General features: G+C 42.9%; 3 protein-coding genes across 7 annotated transcripts in view; 2 read left to right on the top strand and 1 right to left on the bottom strand.

Annotated features, from left to right (window-relative positions):
- The first annotated feature begins 11,504 nt into the window (after positions 1 to 11,504).
- LOC146990838 (putative methyltransferase DDB_G0268948) lies at positions 11,505 to 13,873 on the top strand. The gene is made up of 6 exons (XM_085800121.1): positions 11,505 to 11,637; positions 11,772 to 11,932; positions 12,314 to 12,527; positions 12,619 to 12,722; positions 12,793 to 12,930; positions 13,517 to 13,873. Exons 1-6 carry the CDS (start codon positions 11,530 to 11,532, stop codon positions 13,602 to 13,604), a joined length of 813 nt encoding a protein of 270 aa, XP_085656247.1. The 5' UTR covers positions 11,505 to 11,529; the 3' UTR covers positions 13,605 to 13,873.
- Positions 13,874 to 14,233: 360 nt separating this feature from the next.
- Positions 14,234 to 20,756, bottom strand: LOC146990837 (receptor activity-modifying protein 1-like). The gene is made up of 3 exons (XM_085800107.1): positions 20,469 to 20,756; positions 18,433 to 18,571; positions 14,234 to 14,829 (listed from the first exon to the last, which is right to left on the bottom strand). Exons 1-3 carry the CDS (start codon positions 20,521 to 20,523, stop codon positions 14,574 to 14,576), a joined length of 450 nt encoding a protein of 149 aa, XP_085656233.1. The 5' UTR covers positions 20,524 to 20,756; the 3' UTR covers positions 14,234 to 14,573.
- Positions 20,757 to 22,505: 1,749 nt separating this feature from the next.
- LOC146990836 (receptor tyrosine-protein kinase erbB-4-like) overlaps positions 22,506 to 22,982 on the top strand; it is a 215,932-nt gene continuing 215,455 nt past the window's right edge. For 4 of the 5 annotated variants that reach the window (XR_015037761.1, XM_085800090.1, XM_085800074.1 and 1 more), the window contains exon 1: positions 22,527 to 22,904. Coding sequence is in view for 4 of the 5 variants with exons in the window: in XM_085800090.1 (XP_085656216.1) it covers positions 22,841 to 22,904 (64 nt within the window). In the remaining variant the exon portion in view is untranslated. Of the gene's footprint in view, positions 22,905 to 22,982 lie in introns of all 5 variants that reach the window. The other variant, XM_085800082.1, reaches the window with a different exon arrangement.

Here is a 22,982-nt window from a genome sequence, read left to right as displayed (position 1 = left end):
CTGAGGGTGGTTTTTTTTTTCCTCTCCGGGATCCTGGCTCTTGTCAGAAAACTGTTGCACAATTGACTTTTTGCAAACTTTTTGTAAAAAAAAAAATTTAAATAAAAATGCCCCACCGACTTGAACTGGGAGACAGTTTTTGTGGGGGGGGCGTGGACAGCCAAATGCACAAGTCGAAAGCAGTTAGCTGACTGGGATAGCACACTGAGCGCAAAGCAAGATCATTATGTATGTAAAGGCTATATTGTTTCTAAGAAAAGATTCTCCTATTTGTTCAACAAAAACAATTGAGGAACACATTGGAAATGGATGCAGCCAAAAAAAAAAAAAAAACACAAACATGTCGACTGTAGATGCCTGAAATGATCTCTTTGGCCTTTGAGAGTGATTGGCACCTCACCAGACGCTGGGTTTGTCCTGTTCGCACCACCCATGCAGAACTCGAAAATAATTTTTAGCAGCTCCAAGACTCAATTCAGAGAAAAAGCAGCGGCTCCAATCTGGCCCTATGCATATCTGAGAACATTCCCGCGGACTTCCTGATCCTACATGTCGGTCTGGACACGGAGAGACCGGCAGGAAGACACGACACGACACTAAATCAATCAATTGGGTGGCTCTTCTCAGAGCGGATCAACGTGAATGTATCTGTACATGTTACTGGGCCTGTGAAAACACTTGAGTGTAGGTGGTGACATCATACCAGAACCCCCATTTGTCTTCATAGTTTCTCTTTTTCACATTACAAATGACTGGTCGGACTTACAGTAGAGTAACTAGCTAGCCACGGGTGGTAGCTTTAGACATTTTACTGGTAGCGGAGCAGCAGGAGGTCATGAGTGCAGCTCACTGTAGTAGGTTAGGGATGGGGATGCAGATCTGCCCTGTCAGCAATGATAACTGCCCCATTAGCTCTTGAAACTGCAGCGGGGTGAAACCCACATGCACACAAAGCAACATATATATGCACTCCCACAAAGAAACTAGAATCACCATCTCTCCTGGTTTCCAGACTCTTTGACAGACAGAACAAAGAAAATCCAGCTTTTTGCCGCATTACACTGAAAGTGTCACTAATGAAAACATTTTTTTTCCCGGCTCAGCTCAAGCGCACAAGAATCAAAAAGGCAGCTTGGACAAAAAAAAGCAGATTATCAAAGATAGTGATGAACTTGATTGGGAACAGCTTCGTCAAAGTGTGTTTTTTGTTTTATTATTATTATTATTACTGTTATTTATTCTTCATTTTACAGGACAGGAGCAGAGCCAAGCACACAGCAATCTGCTTGTTGGCAGGGGATACACAAAATTGATTTCACTCTGTACACCAGAGGCGCATTTCAATTTGGAGTACGAATGCAGACCAGCTCAGTCATATCCAGACATGATCTGTCTGCAGCTGTGGAAGTAGACACTGAATCAACTCCTGCTTCGTATAAATAGCAAACAATTTTTCTCTTAATGTGCAAGAACAAAAAAAAAACAGCGAGGCTTCAGGCCTCTACATGCAGAGAGGGGAGGGAGTGACCCAAATGGAGATAAACTGATATACGTATGGTTTATTTAACTGCCGATCATCCATCCACTATCAGTTCTACCCGTCATTAAAGGGAAAGTTCAACATTTTGGCAAATTGCCATTGCCATAATCCCTATAGTTTTAGGAGGAGTAGGTTCGTTACCTGTAATTGTCGGTGCAAACTATTTTTAGAACGGCGGGGCAGAGCCGCGAGCTGCTCAGAGCTACGCTACGGAGGCTAATGGGATTTCTTGGTTTCCTCTGTTGGACTGTGTATTTGATGATTTTGATGAGGGAAACCAAGAAATCTCATGTGCCTCCGTAGCGTAGCTCTGAGCAGCTCGCAGCTCTGCTCCGCCGTTCTAAAAATAGCTTGCACCAACAATTAAAGGTGGGACAGTTTGCCAAAATGTTGAACTATCCCTTTCAAAACACTTTCAGATTTGGTTTATAGATCTAAAATAATCCAGTTGGGGTGGGGGGAGGATGTCAGAGCAGGTTAGCAGGTTTGTGTTTTCCCTGCTCTCAAATGAAGACTAGCAGTTTAACCCACGGGTTAGAATTGTATCACCAATGGCAGCTCTACTTGTGTGTTTCAGTATTTCAACGGAGAGACGTTCTCCCGTTGAGCTGAACCTGTTGTGAATGTGTGGGAATGCGCGGCCCCCGCAGTGTTGTTCTTAGGTTATTTCTCCCATATTCAAGCACCAATAGTAGACAGTTGAGGATTCCAAGGAGCCGAGAGCCCCCGAAAACTTCCCCAACACGCAGGCCCCGCCTCAAAATTCGGTCCGACTCTTCTTGACATTTAACGAAATAGTTCTGTGTGTGTATGTGTGTCCACCGGGGCGCTGACGAAAAAAAAAAGAGGTGGGGGTTTTTTCCAAAATGTGAATGTGCTTTTTCTGGAAAGGTTGTTTCATGTCGTCGCCGAGGTTGCGGTTCAGTTTTGTGTCATCTTAATGAATGATTGTCAATTCTGCTGTGCCTGTGTGTTTCTTCGTCTGTTTGTATTTGCACTCTGAATTTTTTGGAAAAGAATCACTTGCATATCTGATGTTTTTTCTGTCCCGCTTTACACACACCGCCACACGTCACACACGACTACCACCCCCCCCCTCCCCTCTCCCTCCTCCTCCTCCTCCTCCCCCCGGGTGATGAAACACTTAACACACAAAAGTCTGTATAGTAGCTGTTTTTTAGCACACGCTGATGCATACACGTCACGACAAGGTGCAGACATTACTCACACAGATTACAGTACATGCATGCACTGATTCATACATGCAAATTCATACACACGTGTGCACAAGTACATTCACACATAGCTACACACACTTCTCCGTTCTCCTTGTGTGTTATTTCGCCGTTTTTCATGCCACCTTGTGAGAGTCAGAGATCCAAACTGCAGCTCTTGCTCTTAGTGTGTGTGTGCAGAGGTGGGATAGGGAGGTGGGTGGGTGGGGGTGGGGGGCAGGCATTACTATGTGTGACACCACCTCTGTTTCCTTTCCTGGGTCTGAATTTCAAATCAAACGCACCCCCTTTTTCTACCAGCATTCCCTCATCGCTTCCCCTTCCCTCTCTTCCATTTTCTCAGATATGATCCTTTTCAACTCCTCTGTCCGACCCCCTTGCCCTCACCCATCCTCCAAGACCACCACCACCTCCTCCTCTTCTCCTCCCTCCCTTAACCCCCTTCTCCACCTTTTTTTCCTCTGTTGTCTTTCTCCTTTTCTTTCCGCTGTACAAAGTGTTTCAAATTTATCATTTGTATATTATGATGTATGGGTACGATAATGTTCTTTATTATGGAAAAATGAGAAAGATTTATTTTTGTTACCGGTTTGTTTCATAATTCTTTTTTAAATTGGTATTGTAATATCTCTATGCAAGGAACTGTTCGGTGAATCGTTTTTATTTAAGAATGTAATTATGTGTAATAAATGGTAGAAGCAGTTTGGCATGGAGTATTCATGGTTCTTGGCTGGTCTGTTAATGCTGGTTTCACTCAGCAACAATATGCACCTAATCATCCATCGCTGTCTGAGAATATTTTTCTGATTTCTTATCGAGCCTCAATCACGCGGCCATTCAGTTTCCCAACAATGAACATTCAGACACCCTTTTGCTTTTTTATTCGCACTGACCGCGTGAACTCTCACCGGGCTCCAGGTCTGCTGCAGCTAAATCTGCAAACCAACTGGGTAAGAAGTGGGCAGGAATATTAATCTACATCCTTCCCTTTTTTGTGTTCCATTTGCAGCAAAACCACCCTTAGATTAATTTAGGAAAGTGAATTATCGTTCCTTTTGATCAAACAGGAAAAATGGGTCAGAATACCATCACTTTGCCTGAATGCACTCGCTCACCATCTCTCCGAGGGAGCTACGGCATGTTAATTACATCTGTTACCAACCAAGGTGATGACTTATCCGCTATTCCTGCCTTTTGACCATGACTAGCTGATAAAAGGGTAATCGAATAACTAATGGATAATTAGGGAGTAATTACTCCCTGGTAAATGGCCCTATGCAGTGTATTAATTCTCCTTGGGTCTGGCAGTGAGAAACTCCCATAAGGTTTTTTGTTTCATTTAATGCTCCCTAATTGAAATGGGCACCCTCATCAAGAAGCTTACATGTATCTGTCGAACTTAATGTTCTTTTATCTGTAATTACAGACAGCTGCATATTATCTACCTAACCGCTCCGGCTACGTCAATCCCGCAGACGCGTTATGAAATTAGAAACGATGGAGTCATTTCTCAATAAAGGTCGCACGTCCCATGAGCGAGTCCCGATCGTCATTTTCACTCGGCATGATGGAAATAAGGTTGTATGTGAGTTCACAGCCGAGCTAAATGGCTCCTAATGGGTTTTAGAGGAGAAAGGACCACATTCGCATCAATATGTAGTCGCAAAGGTTAACACACACATTCACAGACGCTCAGGAGGTTTAATGCCGGATTTCTGCCGAGGATACAAGGCCCAAGTGATTACAATTCATCCTGAGAGGGAAATGCAATAGTTTGTCTTTTTTGCCACTCGAACTAGAGGGAAATGGCAATCCATTCAGTCATTGTTGAATTATTTCTGCCTGAACCAAAATGGTTAACAAACAAGATGAAATCTTAGCAAGACTAGTCAAGGATTAGACAAGTGGTTCCCAACACCGAGGCCAAATAACTCCTTCTCTGTGCACTTTTTATTTTAATGATGAAACATCCAAGAGCAGGGGAAGAATAGGAAGCTCGATGGGAGGAGATGTCTTGTCAATTCACCATCTGTCTCTTGAGGCTCCTTCCTTTCAGTTCTTCCTGATGCTAGCTAGCTCTCCACTTTGATTTTCCTGTGCTTGCTGCAGATGCAAACCTTTAATTTGAATACTTTGCATCCAATTTACCAAGTGATGCATCGGTATTAACAGTCTAATGATGTAAGACTGGTTAGTTAATTAGTGTATCATGCATTAATGATGATCTATGGTGCACAAACTCCTGACATCTCTTTTTTTGTCGACTGTTCACTTCTACAAAGTGCTAAAGATGTCGTTGTGGATGTGTAGCTACTGTGCAGCTCAGAGTAAAAGGAGTCATCTGAAACACTATATTTTGCCTATATGTGTGTGACACACTCTTTGCTCTCGCCTCCTCCGTGTCTGCTAGTGAGCGATATTTCTATGTGATGTGAGCCTCCAAATAGCCTCCGCCCTCTCAGCCAATCAAATGCTAGCATGCCTGAATCAATCATGTTGGAGACGTTGCCTCTGGGGGGACACGTTGGAATTAACTAATGACTTCACTCCAGCATGCAAACCTACGCCGTTTGATTCATGTGTCCCCGAACCGAGCGAGCACATATTTAGTGTTAAAAATGAAACTTAAACTTCGGCACATTCTGCACGTTTCTTTCTCTTCTAGCAGCCTTTGACAGCCGAATATAACAGAATCAATTCACAGACAGACTGTGGAAAGAGGTGGATTTGTTACCCGGCTAATTACACCAGGGATCCCAAGCAGAATAATCTAAATAATAGAAAAGCTGAGTTGATAAACACGGCTGTTGAATGCTTGGTTTCGTGTTCTCAGTAACCCCCGTCCCTTCTTGTTGTTTCCACTCGACTGCATCAAATGATAACATCTATGTAAATCTTGTAGGACAATAGGATTAAAACATCCCATGATATTATCTGGATAGGAGATTCGAAATATGCATGTGGTTTGGATTGTCGGTTTTAATAAGTGTGCATGTTTATGTTCAGTCGATGCATGAGTGGGAAGCTTCAGATTATACAGCAGCCTTGAGTTTTAAAGTAAATAGAAGAATTTAATTATATAATGTGTGATTGTAACCAAGCAGGTTGCCCTTGAATCGTCTACTCGCTGCTATTCAGCGCCAAAACACCTGAGCGCTCTGCTTTGTTTTTACATGCAGTGATTTAACCATTGAAGGAGGGCATTAAAAGGTGTGACGGCGCTGAATAGAAGCTACTGTAATGAAAGAAAAGGCTGATTCTTAAGGCAAGGCAGTGATTCACTTAACCAGCAGAACATAAAGCCTTTATTTCTCCATGTGGTTGTGCAACAGAAGATTTCAACCGAGGAAGCTGCCAACGCCTGTGGGTGTCTTGTAGGCGTTTGGCAGCCATATAGGGATGTTATTGTCACATCTGGCAGTGTGGAGATGCCAGCATACTGGGAAGCAGCTACAAGTTTTAAAGCCTCCCTCACAATATCTCATTCCACCGTCGGTGCACTCCGCCGCTAACCGGGGCGATAACAACAAGTCCTCGCTAAGATTACATAGAACTACTTAGCAGCTGATCTGCATAAAGACAAGCTCCAATCTGGAATGCCTGTTGCGATGCTAACTCATCTGAAATGCGAATGGAGCCTGTCCATGTGAGACATGGATCCTTTTGGTTTCTTGCCATGAGCAGCCAAGTGCTTAGGTATTTCCAATTATAGGGAATATGTCGAGGTGGCCCTCGGTAATTAAAGCCTAATCATGCTGGTGGATTCAGAGACGCATCCTCATCAAGCTTTCATTAGTCTCCCTCCTTGTGATGCCCCGGCAACGACCCAACCCCCCTTTAGTGATGCTCAGATGGCCTGTCCCCAAACCAAACCTAGTCATTTAGCAGTGTACGAGTATACCATTAGAAATTATCTGAGGAAAGCAACAAAGAACAGAAATTATCTCTACCAATACATTTTCTTCTACGTGTTTGAAGGAAATAAGACATTTAGGATTCAATGATAGGCAAATATAAATGTAAACAGCATGCTGTGGCCATTACATTGTGTTTATCTCCCTAAAGAAACAGTGCCTCGGCTAAATTTGGATCCAAACTGTGGCAGCATTGTTTCTGAGACAAGAGGGAGTTTCATTCATTAGTTACCGCTGCACAGATCCCAAAAATAATATGTATAAAAATAATTAAATAAAAATGCTGCACGACCTTTGGAACAACAGCGTGCGTTTTGTCCTAGATGTGCAAGTGCTCTGTTTTTCAAAGTGCTATCTCTCCCTCCAACTGGGGCAGAGTATATATAATGTGCATGCATCTTGTACTCGTTGCTCCTGAGCCCTCAAACACTTGAGAGGTAAGATGTGGAGTGGAACCGCAGGTCGGGATGGAGCTGGAGAAGGCCTGGTGGTCCGGGAGAGATCAACCAGAGCGTCGTGTGAGAGCACCTGGCTCTCCTGTTTGACAGACAGCGCAGACACCTGGAAGCCCGGTGAGAGAGCGTCAGTGTAAAAGCCACCGCTGCTCTACAGGGCCATGCATTATGCAGGGAGCTCTCTCTCCCTCTCTCTCTCCCCCTCTGCCCCCTGCTCTGCGGTAAAAATAGATCAACAGACCTGAGCGTTCAGCTCTTTTTTATGCTTCTCACTTTCACTTGGATCTCACCAGGTGCAGCGGCTGTTGGCTCCCGCTTCACATTTCTTCGCCTCAAACGTTTGTGCATCGAGTTTTGAAAGCACACATGTTTGCACACTTTTGACTGTGTGTGTTTGTGCGTGCATGCCGGAGCATGTGTGCATATCAACCCTGAGTTCGTCTTGTTTTATCAGTTTGCCACTGTACCGGGCTTTTAATAAAAGCAGGATATTAGTCTGGCACAGTCACCTCTATTATGGTGGGAAGGAGGATATGATTTGATCGCACAGGGTCAGAGAGGTTCAACAACCATATATTGAGGTTTAAGGTGTTCACATTCTGATATTGCAGTGCAGTACAGGCATCAGCAGAACCTTAAAGTCCTTAAAGCGAAACGCTGAAAGCTCAATCCTGAGGTTGATGTAAGAATTGCATTATTTTGTGTATTTTAAGTGTATTTTCACACTTGTTTTTATTGATATGGCACCTTTAAACCCACATATAAAGTGCTGATTCTCTCTGGGATGAGGTAAACTAATCTATTTTGCATGCATCAGCATCCTATATGCACATATGTGTAAATGTCCCCTGTTGCCGCAGTGCTAAGGCTCCCCGAAGACCATTGATTCGTATCTGTGACCACGGGGGTCTCCAACTCCTCCCTGATTGCCATTCCACTGCTAATTAAACAGTCCGGCTTAACGAGTTCACACTGATAACAAGGTTGGAGGGAAAGGTCACCCTATCATGCTCACTTCAACCGGACGCCGTCAATAACAAGCCTGCTCGGGAGGACAGGTAAACACACACACACACATTAACACACACACACAAAGAGGTAATCATACAGAAGATAAACACATGCTTTTGTGTTGAGAGAAAGCCACAAATTAGAATTTGCTGGCACAGAATTGGCTTCTTTTGTGTCGACCGTTCTTACATAAGCTTTCAGAATTTGATTAGTTTGAAGCACCAGTCCTCAGGGAGACTCAGAGCAATAGCAGACTATTCAACAACTGTATATTTTATCCTTTTTTTTCTGTCATGACTTCACAAGTTTTCTCCTTGAATTTTATGCCTTTGAATTAGAGTCTTTTGAAACAGCATGTGCGGAAATTCTCCATAGAAATATTGAGAATAATGAAATTCATTTAGCAGCATTAGTAGCATTTTAAAAAGTTTTTTCATGTTCCACACCATCAACCTTTAATTAATATTATCCTTAACAATTTCCAAAGCTTTTGTTAAGATGTAAAAGAAAGAAAAAACTGTGAGAAGTTACATTTCGTCACTTGTATGGATTTTTAAAAAAATCTATTTCGTACTGAATGTTTCACCTGGAAATTTTGAGACTTGGCTGTTCAACATTTGGAGGAAATCCAACCTGAGAGATGGTTAAGAAAACAGGAACATAGAGGAACACTTTGAATGCGCCAGAAATGTTGGAATCAAGCTGATTTGCAGGCGGTACAAGCTATTTAAAAACTGGCACAATACTGGGAATACATGTACGAGATGTTCCTGCATATATTATATACTGGTGAGAGTTTGTATTGTCTTGGCAGAAATGAATCTGGACAGTCAGAGATAAAAAGCAAACGTACAAAGTACAAACATGAGGAGAATTGTATAATTTTTCCACATGAAGAAAGTGCTTCTGCTGTATTTTCCAATCTAATGTCCACAGAGAAACCACCGAGCCAGACACACAAACACACGACCTATATATACTATCTGGCCCTCTCATCATTTATCTTACAGCAGCAGAATCAGGATAGATTGGTTCAATTAGACTGGCCTTTAATGTAATCTGTTTAATCCATTTCTATCATCAAAGCCAATACCTACCTCTCTCCTTGGAGAGTGGGATTAGTCGAGTGCATCTCAGAGCGAGCGTCTCGGTTTTAAGAATGCAGCCTCGGAGTCACTCAGATCGCCTCCACGCTTCTCTCTTTACAACCAGCTGTGGAGAAAACAGTGTATCTCGAGTGAAGTTTTAATGGAGGGGGAGATTTAAGATCTCCATATCCTCCTAGAGATTGCGAGCACTCTGCAAGGCCTCAATGCAAGGATGACAAAAGTGGGATTTAACCGACTTGCGGAGTTGGTTTTGGATTGGTAGTTTTTTGTAAGTAGCTGCTGAGCCTTGATTCTTTTGGTTTATCATCATAAAAGACATGGAAATGTATCTTTATATACATGGGACCTGCGAATTTAAACTTAGGAACTGCTGCATCTCCCTCACCAGCTTCAATTCTGGTGGCTGTCATGCTACCTCACTGAAAGAGTGCGTTTAAGGACCCAAGGGCCTGTGAAACCTATTCAAAGAGCCATGACAAAATATCCACCACCACCACCCCTCACAAAAAAAAATTGCATGGCAACAAGCCTGTTTTCTAAATTCATGGATTTCATCCAACAGCTGCAATCTGCTTTTACCTGCTGAGATTTCCACGGGGAAGCAGGATTTTATACTCAATACCCATCTATCCATCCCCCTGCCGTGCAACTCTCTGCTCACACTGTCAGAGGAAAGAAAAAACATCAGCGGGCAGGTATTTACGGCGGCACACATGTCTATTTTTGGCGGGAATGTATTTTTAAGATGCATACTGTACAACGCATCAAATAACATCCCTTTTTCCACTATTCCGACACTCATTACATGGAAAATCCTCCTCAACTGGTTTAAAAACCCCAAACTGGTTTCACTGGGTCAAATCCAGATCTTTCCTGCACCTGGATGCATGAAAAGAAAGGAATCTAATATTTTCTGCTCCTGCTGTGGATTACCTGAGTGTGATTGCTTTTCAGGAGAATTCCCCATGCAGCATTAGCAACACTGCTCGTCACAGTCGATGTAAGCGCTCCCATAGCTCTTTTTTTTTTACTGTGTCGGGAATGCCTGCAGATATTAAAAGCAATACATGAGGGTGCTTGTCTGAGTCCATTGACTTTGTGTTTTTAATGGCTTTCCTGTGTGTATGTGTGCACGGAAAGGAGGACGCTGTAATAAGACTTGGTGGTAAAGACTTGGTGATAAATTGGTTATGTTTGGGTACACACACGTACGTGGATGACAGCGTTGTCCTCCAAAGTGTTCATCATGCTCACACACACACACACACACAGAGCAGTGGGCAGTGGTGGGGCCTGAGTGCAGCTGACAGCTTTGATCAAAGCTGATTGATTGGACGATACAAGGCAGGGCTGCACATAGCAACACGGTGGGGTTAAGGGTTGATGTGTGAGGACACCCTGCGCCCACCTGCCCCCACTTTTGTTAACACAGCCTTATTGCAAACCATATCTGACAATGGATATTGATCAGGTGAACAGGAGAGATCAATGCTTGTTGATTGAGCAGAGAATAAGGGAATGAGACTGAGAGAGCTTCTCAGAGGATTCCAACTTAAATCATCTGTAAATACACCAGAAAGTTTGGGTTTATAACAACACACACCATAATTGTATATAAATATACATTTTAATTAGACTTGTTTTTGTAGCATCTCACGTATTCCCCCTTTATATGCAAGTAAATAAAAATATTTTAAAAGGAAAAATAAATAACATGCCCATGAGAGATTAAATAAGGGAATTAATTGATAATCTCAGTGTAAATATCTATTGATGGTGAATGATGTGATTTCCAAGATTTCCCAATCTGAGCATCAGGGGTCATTACTGCATGTGTATTTACTGCCATCTGCTGCTTTTTGCCTGCAAGTGCACGGGCACAAATTCAATTGCTGTCAACTAATACCGACACCCTGCAGCTGCACGAATCAGATGTTAATTTTAAGCATTTATATTTATTACAAGACACGTGACAAGCTGCATGTGGATGAGCAAGGAAACTTATTTACAGCAACATTAAGTTTAAGTGAGGCCGAGTACTTTAGTTTTAGAAATAAATTATTATATTTAATGTTGCACAAACTGAAGATACTGTGCTTTAATGTCAAATCCAATGATGCCTTTTGTTGTGTGTGGGTGAGATATTTTGGCAGCAGTGCAGACAGGGAGGGATCATTTTAGGTAGTAGCAGTTAATGAGCAACTCAGATTAAATAAAGAGAAGGTCACAGTGCAGAGTTGTGGTGTTCACTCAGACAGGAGGAACATGGCTGTTCGGCTCTTCGAGGGTAAAAAGCATGCAGCTGCGTACCTGCAGTACAGAGTCACGCCGCATGAACTGATCAGCAGGATCATGACTTACATGGGGAGAAAGGTACAGGTAGGTGCTACATGCTGCATGTTTGTGTTTGTTGCATGTCACCAGGTTGTGCTGTCTGTCAAATCTGGTCTGAAATATATATATTTTTAATTTTATCATTCCATTGTTGAATGCTCAATTCCTTTTAGACACCACAACAGTTCAACCTTGCTCTTGATGTGGGCTGTGGTTCAGGGCAGGGGACAATCCTGTTGGCGCCATACTTTACTAAGGTGGTTGGAACAGACATCAGTCCCGCCCAGCTGGAGATGGCACTGGCCAATAGCAGACCTGCAAATGTCGACTACAGGTAAAAGTTCTGGTTAAACCAGAATTGCAATGAAGAAACGTGCTTGATTTCACATGGTACATCTTTTATGTAATTATGCTTTTCATTTCTCCCTGAACTTTGCACCAACCATCTTAAAGGGATAGTTCAACATTTTGGCAAATTGGCCCATTGCCATAATCCCTATAGTTTTAGGAGTAGGTTTGTTACCGTTAATAGTCGGTGCAAACCAAGAAATCCCATTAGCCTCCTTAGCGTAGCTCTGAGCAGCTCACAGCTCTGCTCTGCTGTTCTAAAAACAGCTTGCACCGACAATTAAAGGTAACTAACCTACTCCTAAAACTATAGGGATTATGGCAATGGGCCAATTTGCCAAAATGTTGAACTATCCCTTTAAACCAGACAGTGTCCGGCAGAGGAGCTGCCCTTCGCTTCCGGAGAGGTGGACCTTGTGTCGGCCATGACAGCAGCTCACTGGTTTGACCGCCGGCGGTTCCTCCAGGAGGCCGACAGGGTGCTGAGGCCTGGAGGCTGCCTGGCCCTCATGAGCTACACCATGGACATGGAGCTGGAGTACAGACACATCTCAGACACACTGAATGGCATCTGTAAAGAGGTCAGAATCCAGCCTGGTGATAGAAACTCATTTGTGTGCATTTTATTTATCCAAATTGTGCTGAAAACTTTGTCTTTTCCCTGTCCATTAGTTCTATGCTGCCCTGCTTCCTTACCGACATCCCTACATAGGCTCAAGCTCTACTAAGATCTACTCAGACATGTTTGCCTCCTGCTCCTACCCAGACAAAGAGTGGTGAGTAGTGACAACTTGCACAGCTCAAAATCACCAAATATTCCTTTGTAATTTTTATTTTTGAGTCCAGGAATGAGTGCCTGTTGGTAAAGAAAGACGTGCCATTGAGTGGATACATCGGCATGGTGGAGACCTTCTCCAGCTACCAGCGCCTGCTCCGAGAGGACCAGACGGAGGCTGAACGTCTCTCCACTGACATCAGGAACAAGTGAGATATTAACCTCCAACTCATCCAAAAGTCTAATCGTTGACTTCTGGCCCCGAGTTCCCGCCTCCATTCACCTGGCGCCGAACGTTGATCTCCTAATCTCTCCCCCCTTGAAATTCATTTATCATTAACAAAAAAAAGTGCTGAAATCCGTCTCTGAACGCTGCCACAGTCTTGGGCATTAATCAGTAAAGCCAAACACTGCTTGACTAAGCTTAACTGTTGAAGGCTTTTACTGCTTTGATAATATAGCTGCCATTAATTCCCCTGGCCATGACAGGGCAGAATAGCCCAGCAAGCGAAATATATGGAGAGGAAGTGCTGAGCCATAACTTTTACATGGATGGGAAAAAAAAAGTATGACATTGTGTTTAATTACTATCACACTTTGGGAAGATTTACACACAGTTCTGCTCTCTGGGAAGAGTTTGACCTGTGTTTTGTCTTATGTGGTCTAAAAGGGACGACAGGAAGTCATTTGCTCCTTTATATTTCACAAGCTCATTAGTTTCCATCTTAATTTAGCCATTTGTGCATTCATCAATCCGTTTATTGGATCCTGCATCTCCTCTGTTCTTCCATCCAGGTTGCTGTCTGCCATGGAGGCGTCTTCTCCAGATACAGAAGTCACATTGGTTGTGAAGTACTTCTACTTTCTAGCATGTAAACCTTGATCCCTCTGACTGGATGAAGCGTTCAGTGCCCAGTGACCAGTTTAACCCCAAAACACCTTAGTTTTCAAGCCCCAGACAAGCTGAAATGATAGAGTGAGTCTCAAAGGCAAGTCAAAGGCACTTTATTTTTATTTTAGTATATTTGGATTTTCTACTCGTAAAAAATAGACAAAGTGTATTATAAAACTGTTGTTACTGTAGTGAACACTAGATGGAGCTCTGACAAACAGTGATGGGTAAGCGTCCAGCTGATGTCCAGTTTGAGTCTTAAAAACTTTTATTCCGTCAAGAACGAACGTCCTATTTCATCAACATTGTAAATGCAAACTGCACTGAAAACAAACTCATTTTAACATCTTATATAATCAGTTTAATCTACACATATCTGGTGTGTTTAAATATAATTAACCTGCTAATTTCATTAAATATGAAATCATCATTATGTTGCACCACTGAGTTTCCTTCAAAATATCAGTCAAATCAGCATTGTGCTTCTGTTGGCGGTTTGACTCTGTTACACAATAAGGGACTCGGGGCTCTTTTCTCTATTTCTAGTTCCCCTTTTCCCCCCTCGTTTCTTCACCTCCCTGCCAAATTTATAACAATCATTTATCCAAGTCGGTGCTGTCTCCCTGAGCGTCGTCCTCTCTACTGTTATTTATGTGTTCACAGATTGTTTTGGGCCACGAGAACAGATGGTAATTAACATGCATGGCCTCCAAATCCCCTGAATCTCAAAGAACTTTATTACTTTCCCCTTGCCAAACTTTGACTCTCGTATTGATGATACTGTAATATGGCTAAAAAATGGATAAATTCTATTTTCATACCAAACAGAGCACATAGTAGGCCTATGCATAGTTTAATTTAATCTTAAATACACTCATATTCATATGAACATATAGGAAGAACAACTTCATACATAAAAAAGTCAATTTGTATCTCCAAGCATCCAGCAAACAATGGTCCCTATAAAACTCCCTCTGTACGTTTACTCCTCCACACCACCACTGCAGTCATGAGCAGGGTGATCAGCACTGGAACTGTGATGAAGGGGGCGAGGATGCTGATTGGTGGGTCATGGATGAGCCGGCCGGTCAGGGCACAGTCATGGAAGTAGACCTGATGGATGTGCATGAAGACCCGGTCGATGATCTGGTTGGGCCAGAAGCAGTCCATCCTCAAGGCCACTTGGAAGGTGCAGTTTGTTAGTCCCTCATATATCCTGCAGAGGGAGACAGAGGGAAACATTATGTTCAACTCAAAGGTGAAACGACTCGAGAAAAAGCATGGGTGTCAGCTGTTAAGACAAGCACAAAGCAGCACTGAAGTTATTAACTTATTTCCCCTTATCTCATTTTAGGTCACAGAACTTTATAAGCACACTATTGGGATTGAAATCTGCCAGTGAAGAGGGTTCCTGTTGGGAGAGGGACAAAACGCCAAAGTAATGTCTAGAGTTACCAGTGGGTTTAACGCAGCTAAATATAACTGCTAAGTGGTAGGGGCCAGGAGAAATGGAGATGCATACCAACATGGCAGAGCCCTCCCAACAGCGCTGCACCGTACCAGGAGAGATTGTGTTTCCAGATGGCTCGCTGTGTTTGACGGCATAGCTGGAGGCCTGAGCGGCCAAGTGGCCAGGAAGCCCAGCCTCTTAAAAGGACAAATGCACCCAAGCTCAACAGTTGTTGTGATGTGTTGCAGGGCAGTGTTGCAATCAGTTGTAGGTTTTGGTTTATACTTTTTACTCGTTGTATGGAATTATTGTCCTTTAGATAAACTTTCCATTGATGTTTACACAAATCAATGAATAGAAATACCAGATAATGGTGTAATTGTGAACTTGTTGGTCTGATGGTGCATGTTACATATCAAATGTATATTATTAAATTAGATTGTACATTTAAAAGAGTATTTCAAAGCAAAAAATTATAAAGTCTTATCCGCCCATTGCCTATAAGTCACTCTGGATAAAAGCATGAATTATATGACTGGTATGTGGTGGCACTGTGTGTGTGTGTACTCATGTGTTACAAAATGCCGGTGGATGAGGCTTCGATTTAGAGGTGAGGGTTGATGACAGTTTGGGATTTAGAGCGATGCTTGTGGCTATGATTAAGATTAGGATTTAGTTTGGGTAAGGGTCAAGGTTATGGATTAGGAGGTTTTCACAACTAAGTTAAACACAAATACAGTATGTGTTGAGCTGCCAGTCAGTGTTTGGCTGTAGTGCATGTATTGCTGCAGGGAATATAGTGTGTGAGGCCTGATACGAAGTTCTTCTCAAAAATATAATTTAGTTCATAAGTTTAAAAAGTAACAAGAAAGTGTGAAAGTCAATTTGTGTGTGAGCGAGACAGACTTATTCTCACACATTTCCAATTAGCAGCTCTGGGCACTAATAAATTCTATGATATGAGATACTCTAATCTGATTGCAAAAAAAAGAAAAAAAGAAATTACATTTGGCAAGAAAATCTCATGTGTTACTTTGACAAAAAAAAAAAATCATGATCCTAATTTTAAAAAATCCTTCAAAAGAGGATGATTTGCATCATTGAAGCCTCAGAGCTATGAGTCACATGGTGTGGAGACTGACAAGACCGTCTGTGGGTGTTTGCAGTAGACGTGGAGATAAGACGTAATGAAGAACAACTGAGACACGGCCGACAAAAAACAAAAAAGCTGTCTCCTTTTCATCAGTTGCATCTACAGGGACTGTTTATTTTCTCTTGGAGAAGGAAGGACACAATCGTCGAAATCGCTTGAATGCACTAGAGCAAAACATGTTTGAGATTACTTTGTCTGTAAATATGTAAATATCTCTGTTATAGAAATATATTAGGAGTATCTTTGCATTGGTGTTGCATCCTGGGGGATCCTGGCACAATTTACCCTCAGAATAAAACGGGTATATTCGCTGGAGATCTACAGTACGTGACCTCATAAAACAACAGAGCAGATCTGAACCACTCTGGGACTGGTGCCCATTGAAGCCTGTGGTTTCACTTTAAAGGACAAACCACTTCAGTTCTATAATTAATTAGACCCTCCTCTTCACTACATCCACTCCACTATGTGATTTGGTACTGGGTTGCTCTGCTGGGTAGCATACACTGTACAGTGGCTGTTACCTTGAGCCTATTGTTCACACTTATCATCCCTATTATTATACGTCCAAAGTGTTCGTCCAGTCTTTCCTATGATGAGGCTGCACGCACACACAAACACACACACACTCTGGACCAAGAGAGGATGGTGAGCCAGGAGGGAAATCACACAGTTTTGACAGTAGCTTCTCCTTTGGGCCTCCCAGCTCCTGTCTGACTCATCCTCGGACTGCTGGTGATTGGAGGAAAAGCACTGTCTGACAAACACACACACACAGAGTGAATACAGTGTCCACCAGCTACAGCGAATGGCCGTGACTAAGTGATGGAGCGAGTGAGAACACAGCCTGGAGTGGGTGATGGCCATAAGGCAAACAGTTTTCGACAGCGGGATGAAGATGTATTTTCAGAAGAATGAACTTAACTCAGAGCAACATATTGTAGGAGGCAGAAAGTCAAGGAGAAATGTCCTGTAGGGGAAACAACATACATGCTATATTTGCAGAGGAAATAGCTGCCTTTTTAAAGGGATAGTTCAACATTTTGGCAAATTGGCCCATTGCCATAATCCCTATAGTTTTAGGAGTATGGTTCGTTACCTTTAATTGTCGGTGCAAGCTTTTTTTTAGAACGGCGGAGCAGAGCCGCGAGCTGCTCGGAGCTACGCTACGGAGGCTCATGGGATTTCTTGGTTTCCCTCAGCGTGGTGAATGTGCAGGTCGCAACTTGTCCACCAGAGTGTTTTGGAGTTGTTGGATTGTGTATTTTATGAGTTTGACGAGGGAAACCAAGAAATCCCATTAGCCTCCGTAGTGTAGCTCTGAGCAGCTCGCGGCTCTGCTCCGCCGTTCTAAAAACATCTTGCACCGACACAAACCTACTGCTATGACTATAGGAATTATGGCAATGGGCCAATTTGCCAAAATGTTGAACTATCCCTTTAAGCCATTAATTGTGATTTTAAATGAATTATACTGTGCAAAATTAGAAATGATATTGGTCCAATTTAAATTCTGTAGCCATTTCTGTGTAAAATCCCTGGTTAATAAATCAAACAATAACCCTGCTGTTGGTCTCCTGTATGTAATATTGCTTCTTCTAGAGAGAGTGTGCGGTGCAAAGCAGGTGTCAGGACTGTGTGACACTGATGTATTGGGGTAGTATAACTGAATGTTTTTCCCCCGGTGTTGGTGGATGACTGAGTACAGAGGTATCGCTCGGTGCGCTTCTAATAAAGCTCCAACAAAAGAAATATCAGTCTGGCATAGTTCACCTGTGGAGATATTGATGTTCACTCAGAGGCGCATGTGATGGATAAAATGTCTAAAAAAAAAAAAAAAAAGGAAAGAAGTGACATCACAAAGTTCTATGTCAATCTGCAATCACACGTTGTGATTGGGGATCAAACGAAGCCCTGGTTAGTTGACTGACATCAGCTGTGTGTCAGTCATGCTACAGCTTTACCACCACCCGTTCATTTATCAGCTGTGCAGCTCAATGTTCAATGCAGGTGTACAGCTCTGACTCATCTCACTGCCTCCTCCCCCATGTGGTAGGTTTGTTAAAGTTAAGATTTAATGTTCACATATTCATGCAGAAGGTTCCTCCTCCTTTGAGAATCTAACTCCTTCATTTGTTAGATTCTTTATCCTATTAGTAACTTTTTTCTACCACCTTTACCACCTTTTTTTTGCACATCTCGGTCGGCGAACTCACTCCATTGTGTCGGGCCAGCTGCACCACAGGCCTCGGTCCAGTCCTCCCATGTCGAACTTGAACTTAGCTAAGCAGAGATCACTGACCACCCTGTCGTAGAGACCTTTGTTGCAGCCAGGCACTGATGAAAGGACTTGAGCTATAGGGAGCAAAAGAAAGAAAGAAGGAAGGGGAGGGCATTGATTAAAGGCTCTTTATTGTATAAAGGTTTTGATTATAAAGGTCTAGGCCCTTTATTAATACTGTGAAAGAATCAAAGCCTCAGTCCACAGGGAGATGCACACAGTCTCAAGGATCAACACTTCAAATAAAGAAACACAAGGAAAGTGGCAAATATGGGGCTTTTAATTTGAAATATGACTGAGATAATGCATTTATATTGATGAGGAGGATTCTTATTCGAGCAAAACTTTGCACCATTGTAAAGATAAGCACTACAGAGGTTATCGCTCTGTTTGGTTCAAGATAATTAGGCGTATGCTTGTTCAACAAACAAGGTCATGTCCTGGCAATGGTTATTCCTATCGGACCATTTCTTCCCTATTATGCTGTTACTTTAGCTAAGAAAAGATTTTAATTTGCAGTAGGAGTCCCAATCCCCCATTCCCCCATTTGTTTACTTCAGAGATGTGTGTTTGTGTGTGTGTGTGTGTGTGTGTAAACAGCCTCTTTGCGTGGAAGCAGGCCGCAGTCGTCCCACAGGACTTGGAGCTGATTGTAACACCACAGAGCAGTACAGTAGGAGAGGGAGCTTAAGCTGGCGGGAAAAGGCCTGTGTGTGGAAACAAACAGGTTGTTGCTACGATGGAGGAAAAAACGGTGAAGCCTGGGTCTGCACTGGCCTGATAAGGGCCAACTGTGTGCCCATTATGTTTGCTCTGTCTCCGCTGTGTTTTGGAAGCTCTGAAACACTCAGAGGAAAACTGAATGTGTTGACACGGGGGGTTTCAAAAGAGGTAAACCGGACAGACCCATAGTGCTGGTGTCTATTAGCTTCTTTATCACCCACAGAGCTGAGGGAATGTTACGTGTCACCTGTCTGTTTTGCTGGCAACAGCTGTTGGGGGAAATCTGACATTGAAGCATTCAGAGTTTCCTCATAACTTGGCTGCTATAACCAGCGATGCATTCAGGGAAAATCAGTGCAAATCACTACACAGGGCTTTGGAGTTTTGCACTCCACTGCCTTAAAGTTTTCTCCCTGTTTTTTTTTGGAGGAGAGGAAACATCCATCAATCCAAACAGGAGTCATAAATTCCGTCTGCCATTCTCCGGCTCAATATTTATGGAATTTTTTAAAACCGATGCTCATGAATACGAGATGATCCATTTAGCTCAAATGTCAGTCGTGTTTAGCCTGCCGCTGCGCTGCTCAGCACGAGAGCCCACTTTCCCCTTCCTCCTGTTCATCAGGGAGTGAAAGGAGCTCATCAAAAAAAGCCCATCGAGAAAAAAAAGCAGGAGAGTGATGAAAGGAAACCGCCAGTCCTCGCGTTACACTTGGATAGAAACATGTCAGGAGTTTTGGGAAACCTCACTGAAGCATTGAAACATGTTTCTGTTCATGTCGTGCTCTTGTTTTGACAGCAGCATTTAAATGTCCCCCAATAACCTGCTGAACTTCCTCTCTGTGTTGCAGGTCATAGAAACCTCATAGGAACTGAAACACGCTTTTGTTGTTGTTCTACTTTACGCTTCATTAGCCTTTCACTTATCTTATATCACAGACTTTTACAAATACTACACAAGTTACTTAAGTAATTTTGAATGGCATATTTGTGAAATTGCTAAATCTAAGTGTTCTCAATAGCTCAAACTGAACACATGTCAAATTTAAAGGTGTAATGCATGGTCAATGTCTGCTCTTTCAGTAAATGCATTAGAATTATAGGAGGAAACAACAAACAACAAACCAAAACCAAAACAACGGCCATAAAAGCAAAAATAGCAGAAACATGAAAGAAAGACACAATATAGAAAAGTCTGTTCACTTATCTACTTCAAGTTTAAACACTTCACACTCCACAAACACTCACCTGCCATCAACAACACAAGCCCTGCTTTCAGGAGCGCCGTGCTCCCCACAGCCATGCTTGAATACCAAACTCCAAGGCGCACTCTGCTCACTCCCTGGAGATCAACTGCCCATATCTCATTCTTGCTCCACTATTCAAGCCAAAGCCACTGATCAGGGAAATACACCACGAAAGCTGCAAACAAATTAACCACAGCTCAGGGTGTGCGGGGCAGCGAGAAGGCGCCAACTAACTGTGCGTAAAAAGCCCCTTGACCTTCCACAGTGGCGGCCTCCTTCCCCCTTAGCGGCCCTAATCATAGAAGCTCAGCCTGTCATCTGATCCCCTTGTCCTGCAGCTTCCAGCGTGGAGCTGCTCACAGGGGACAAAACAAAGTCAAACACTGAAATAAGAGCGACTATAAAGAAGCTAGGGAATCACTGCAAGAGAAAAAAGGTAATTTTATTGTATAGGCATTCATAGAAATATCAATACATATGGGAATAGTAGAGAAAAAACAATAATATGACTCAGAACTTCATATAATTGTTATTTTTACTCAGTGTAATAGCTGAATTGCAATGAATCTCATCCACTTATAAAAATATGCAATAAAGATTTTTATGCTCATGTGCAAAATAGTCTCTTTCTTGGTTACTAAAATGAAAAATATGTTAATTTGCATTACAGAGTTGCAATGACTTTGCAAAAGTCAGTAAGATTTTGTTTGTGCAAGAGCAGATAGTGAACAGACTTACTATTTTGTACAGCATGCCTCCATAATCTGAATGCTGTTTCTTTAATGTGTTCTGCAGGCCCTCTGGAAGATAAGATATTATCAGTCAAGTGAGGCTTCCTAATCACTAATATATTATTTGTAATGGATTACTTGCAATGCTTCTTTCCATGGTGGCCAATTAAACATCATGGTTTAATGGTGATGTTCATCAATATTCTCAAGGCTGCACTGTCCTGTGCTGCCACCCAGTGTGTGTGAGAGAGAGGGAGCAAAAGAGAGAGAGAAAAAAACACTAATCACAAGTCTTTTCCTATATTAAATACTGTGTGGACCCAAAAATATTATATCTGATATTTTAGATGATATTCTTCTTGGGTTTCCTGAGCCATACACCTGTTCTTTAACAACTATGCAACTATTAGAGGATAAAGGTTTAAAGTGTAGTAATTCTCTCAAATATCCCCTAGAGAGCAGCAGAGGACACTGAATGAATCCTCAGTCTGGCACTGTGGGGCATCATGATGGACTACCCTGCTTCCTGTAGCACCCCTGCTGCCTCTGCTGTGGAGTCGTCCTGTCATGGAGCCAGGTATGCAGGAGTCTTCACTATTCACATGGATCACAAATCAATATCTCCTTTGTCCTCGCTGATTTGTCAGCTCCCCCCTCGCCTCCCCCGTCCACAAACCAAGCCAGGGTGCAGAGCAGGGTACACAGGCTTGTAAAAAAGCAGCCCTGAAAATGGTATATTGCTGGAGCTGTTCGGTTCATTGCAGCCCATTTGGACAAGCACCATCAAAGTTTACAGCCCTCTGTGGTGGATGTGTGCAGAGGCTGACCCTGTTGGCACCACAGCAAACTTTTTCTGGTGTTACTTTTAGTCTGAAACCCCACAGAAGTCACTGTGATGCCATATGGGAATGTATCTCTTTAAATCAACACAGCAGCTATAATGTAATGTGATTTTAAATTATGATCATGTGACAATAATTCTTTATTTTTTATTTTTATTTCTAGCAACACAAAGTAACAAGTTGTGCTCCACACCATCCAGCAGGAAGCACAAATGCAATCTGCTCCTGACAGGTGCACTGACAGCAGCAATGAACCCTAATAGCCAATCAGGAGAGGTGATAAGTGAGGTGGGCGGATTTCCAAAAAAGAAGACAAACCTCTCTAAAAAAAATCTTTTGGCTCGCCCCTTTAATAGGCTGAATGAGGCGTCAATCACTTTGGAGAGGCGTGTTCAGCGCTCCCACACACCCCCTACCTTCCCAACACACTTGCACTCCACTCCCCCCCCCACACCCCTCCTCTCCCCCACCCCCCCACCCCAAGCCACCGGCGCTATGGCAGTGTGAGGAGTAAATGGCTCAGAGTATCCGCGGTGGAAACCGACCTAAGCATTGGTGTGGGAACCGATAAACAAACACAACACAGCGCGTAAAAGCTCTCCACGGTGCCGGTCCTGGGTGCGCACGGAGACGCTGCCAGTTATCCAAAAAAGCCAAGAAGACACGGAGGTTTTTTTTCTTCTTTTTTTCTCTTTTCTCCCTTTTTTTTGGTTGTTTGTTTTTGTGCGTGTGACCAACACGGATATCTTAATTGGACATGTGAGTTACTGGAGTTAACAAGACAAGCAGCCTTTTCCAAGATGAAGTTCCCCGCCTGCGTCCTCGTCACTTTGGTGTTGATCCGATCGAGTGCAGCTCAGTCAGGTGAGTTCCTGGATGCGCGTCTCTGATCCTTGGGTCAGACTTCAAAAGCACGGAGGAGGGGGTTGTGGTGGGGGGGTT

This window comes from Trachurus japonicus, chromosome 2 (assembly GCF_045865225.1).
Source record: "Trachurus japonicus isolate A0001 chromosome 2, Traja_1.0".
In the NCBI taxonomy this organism is placed as follows: Eukaryota; Metazoa; Chordata; class Actinopteri; order Carangiformes; family Carangidae; genus Trachurus; species Trachurus japonicus.
This window is presented reverse-complemented; position numbering and strand designations above follow the sequence as displayed.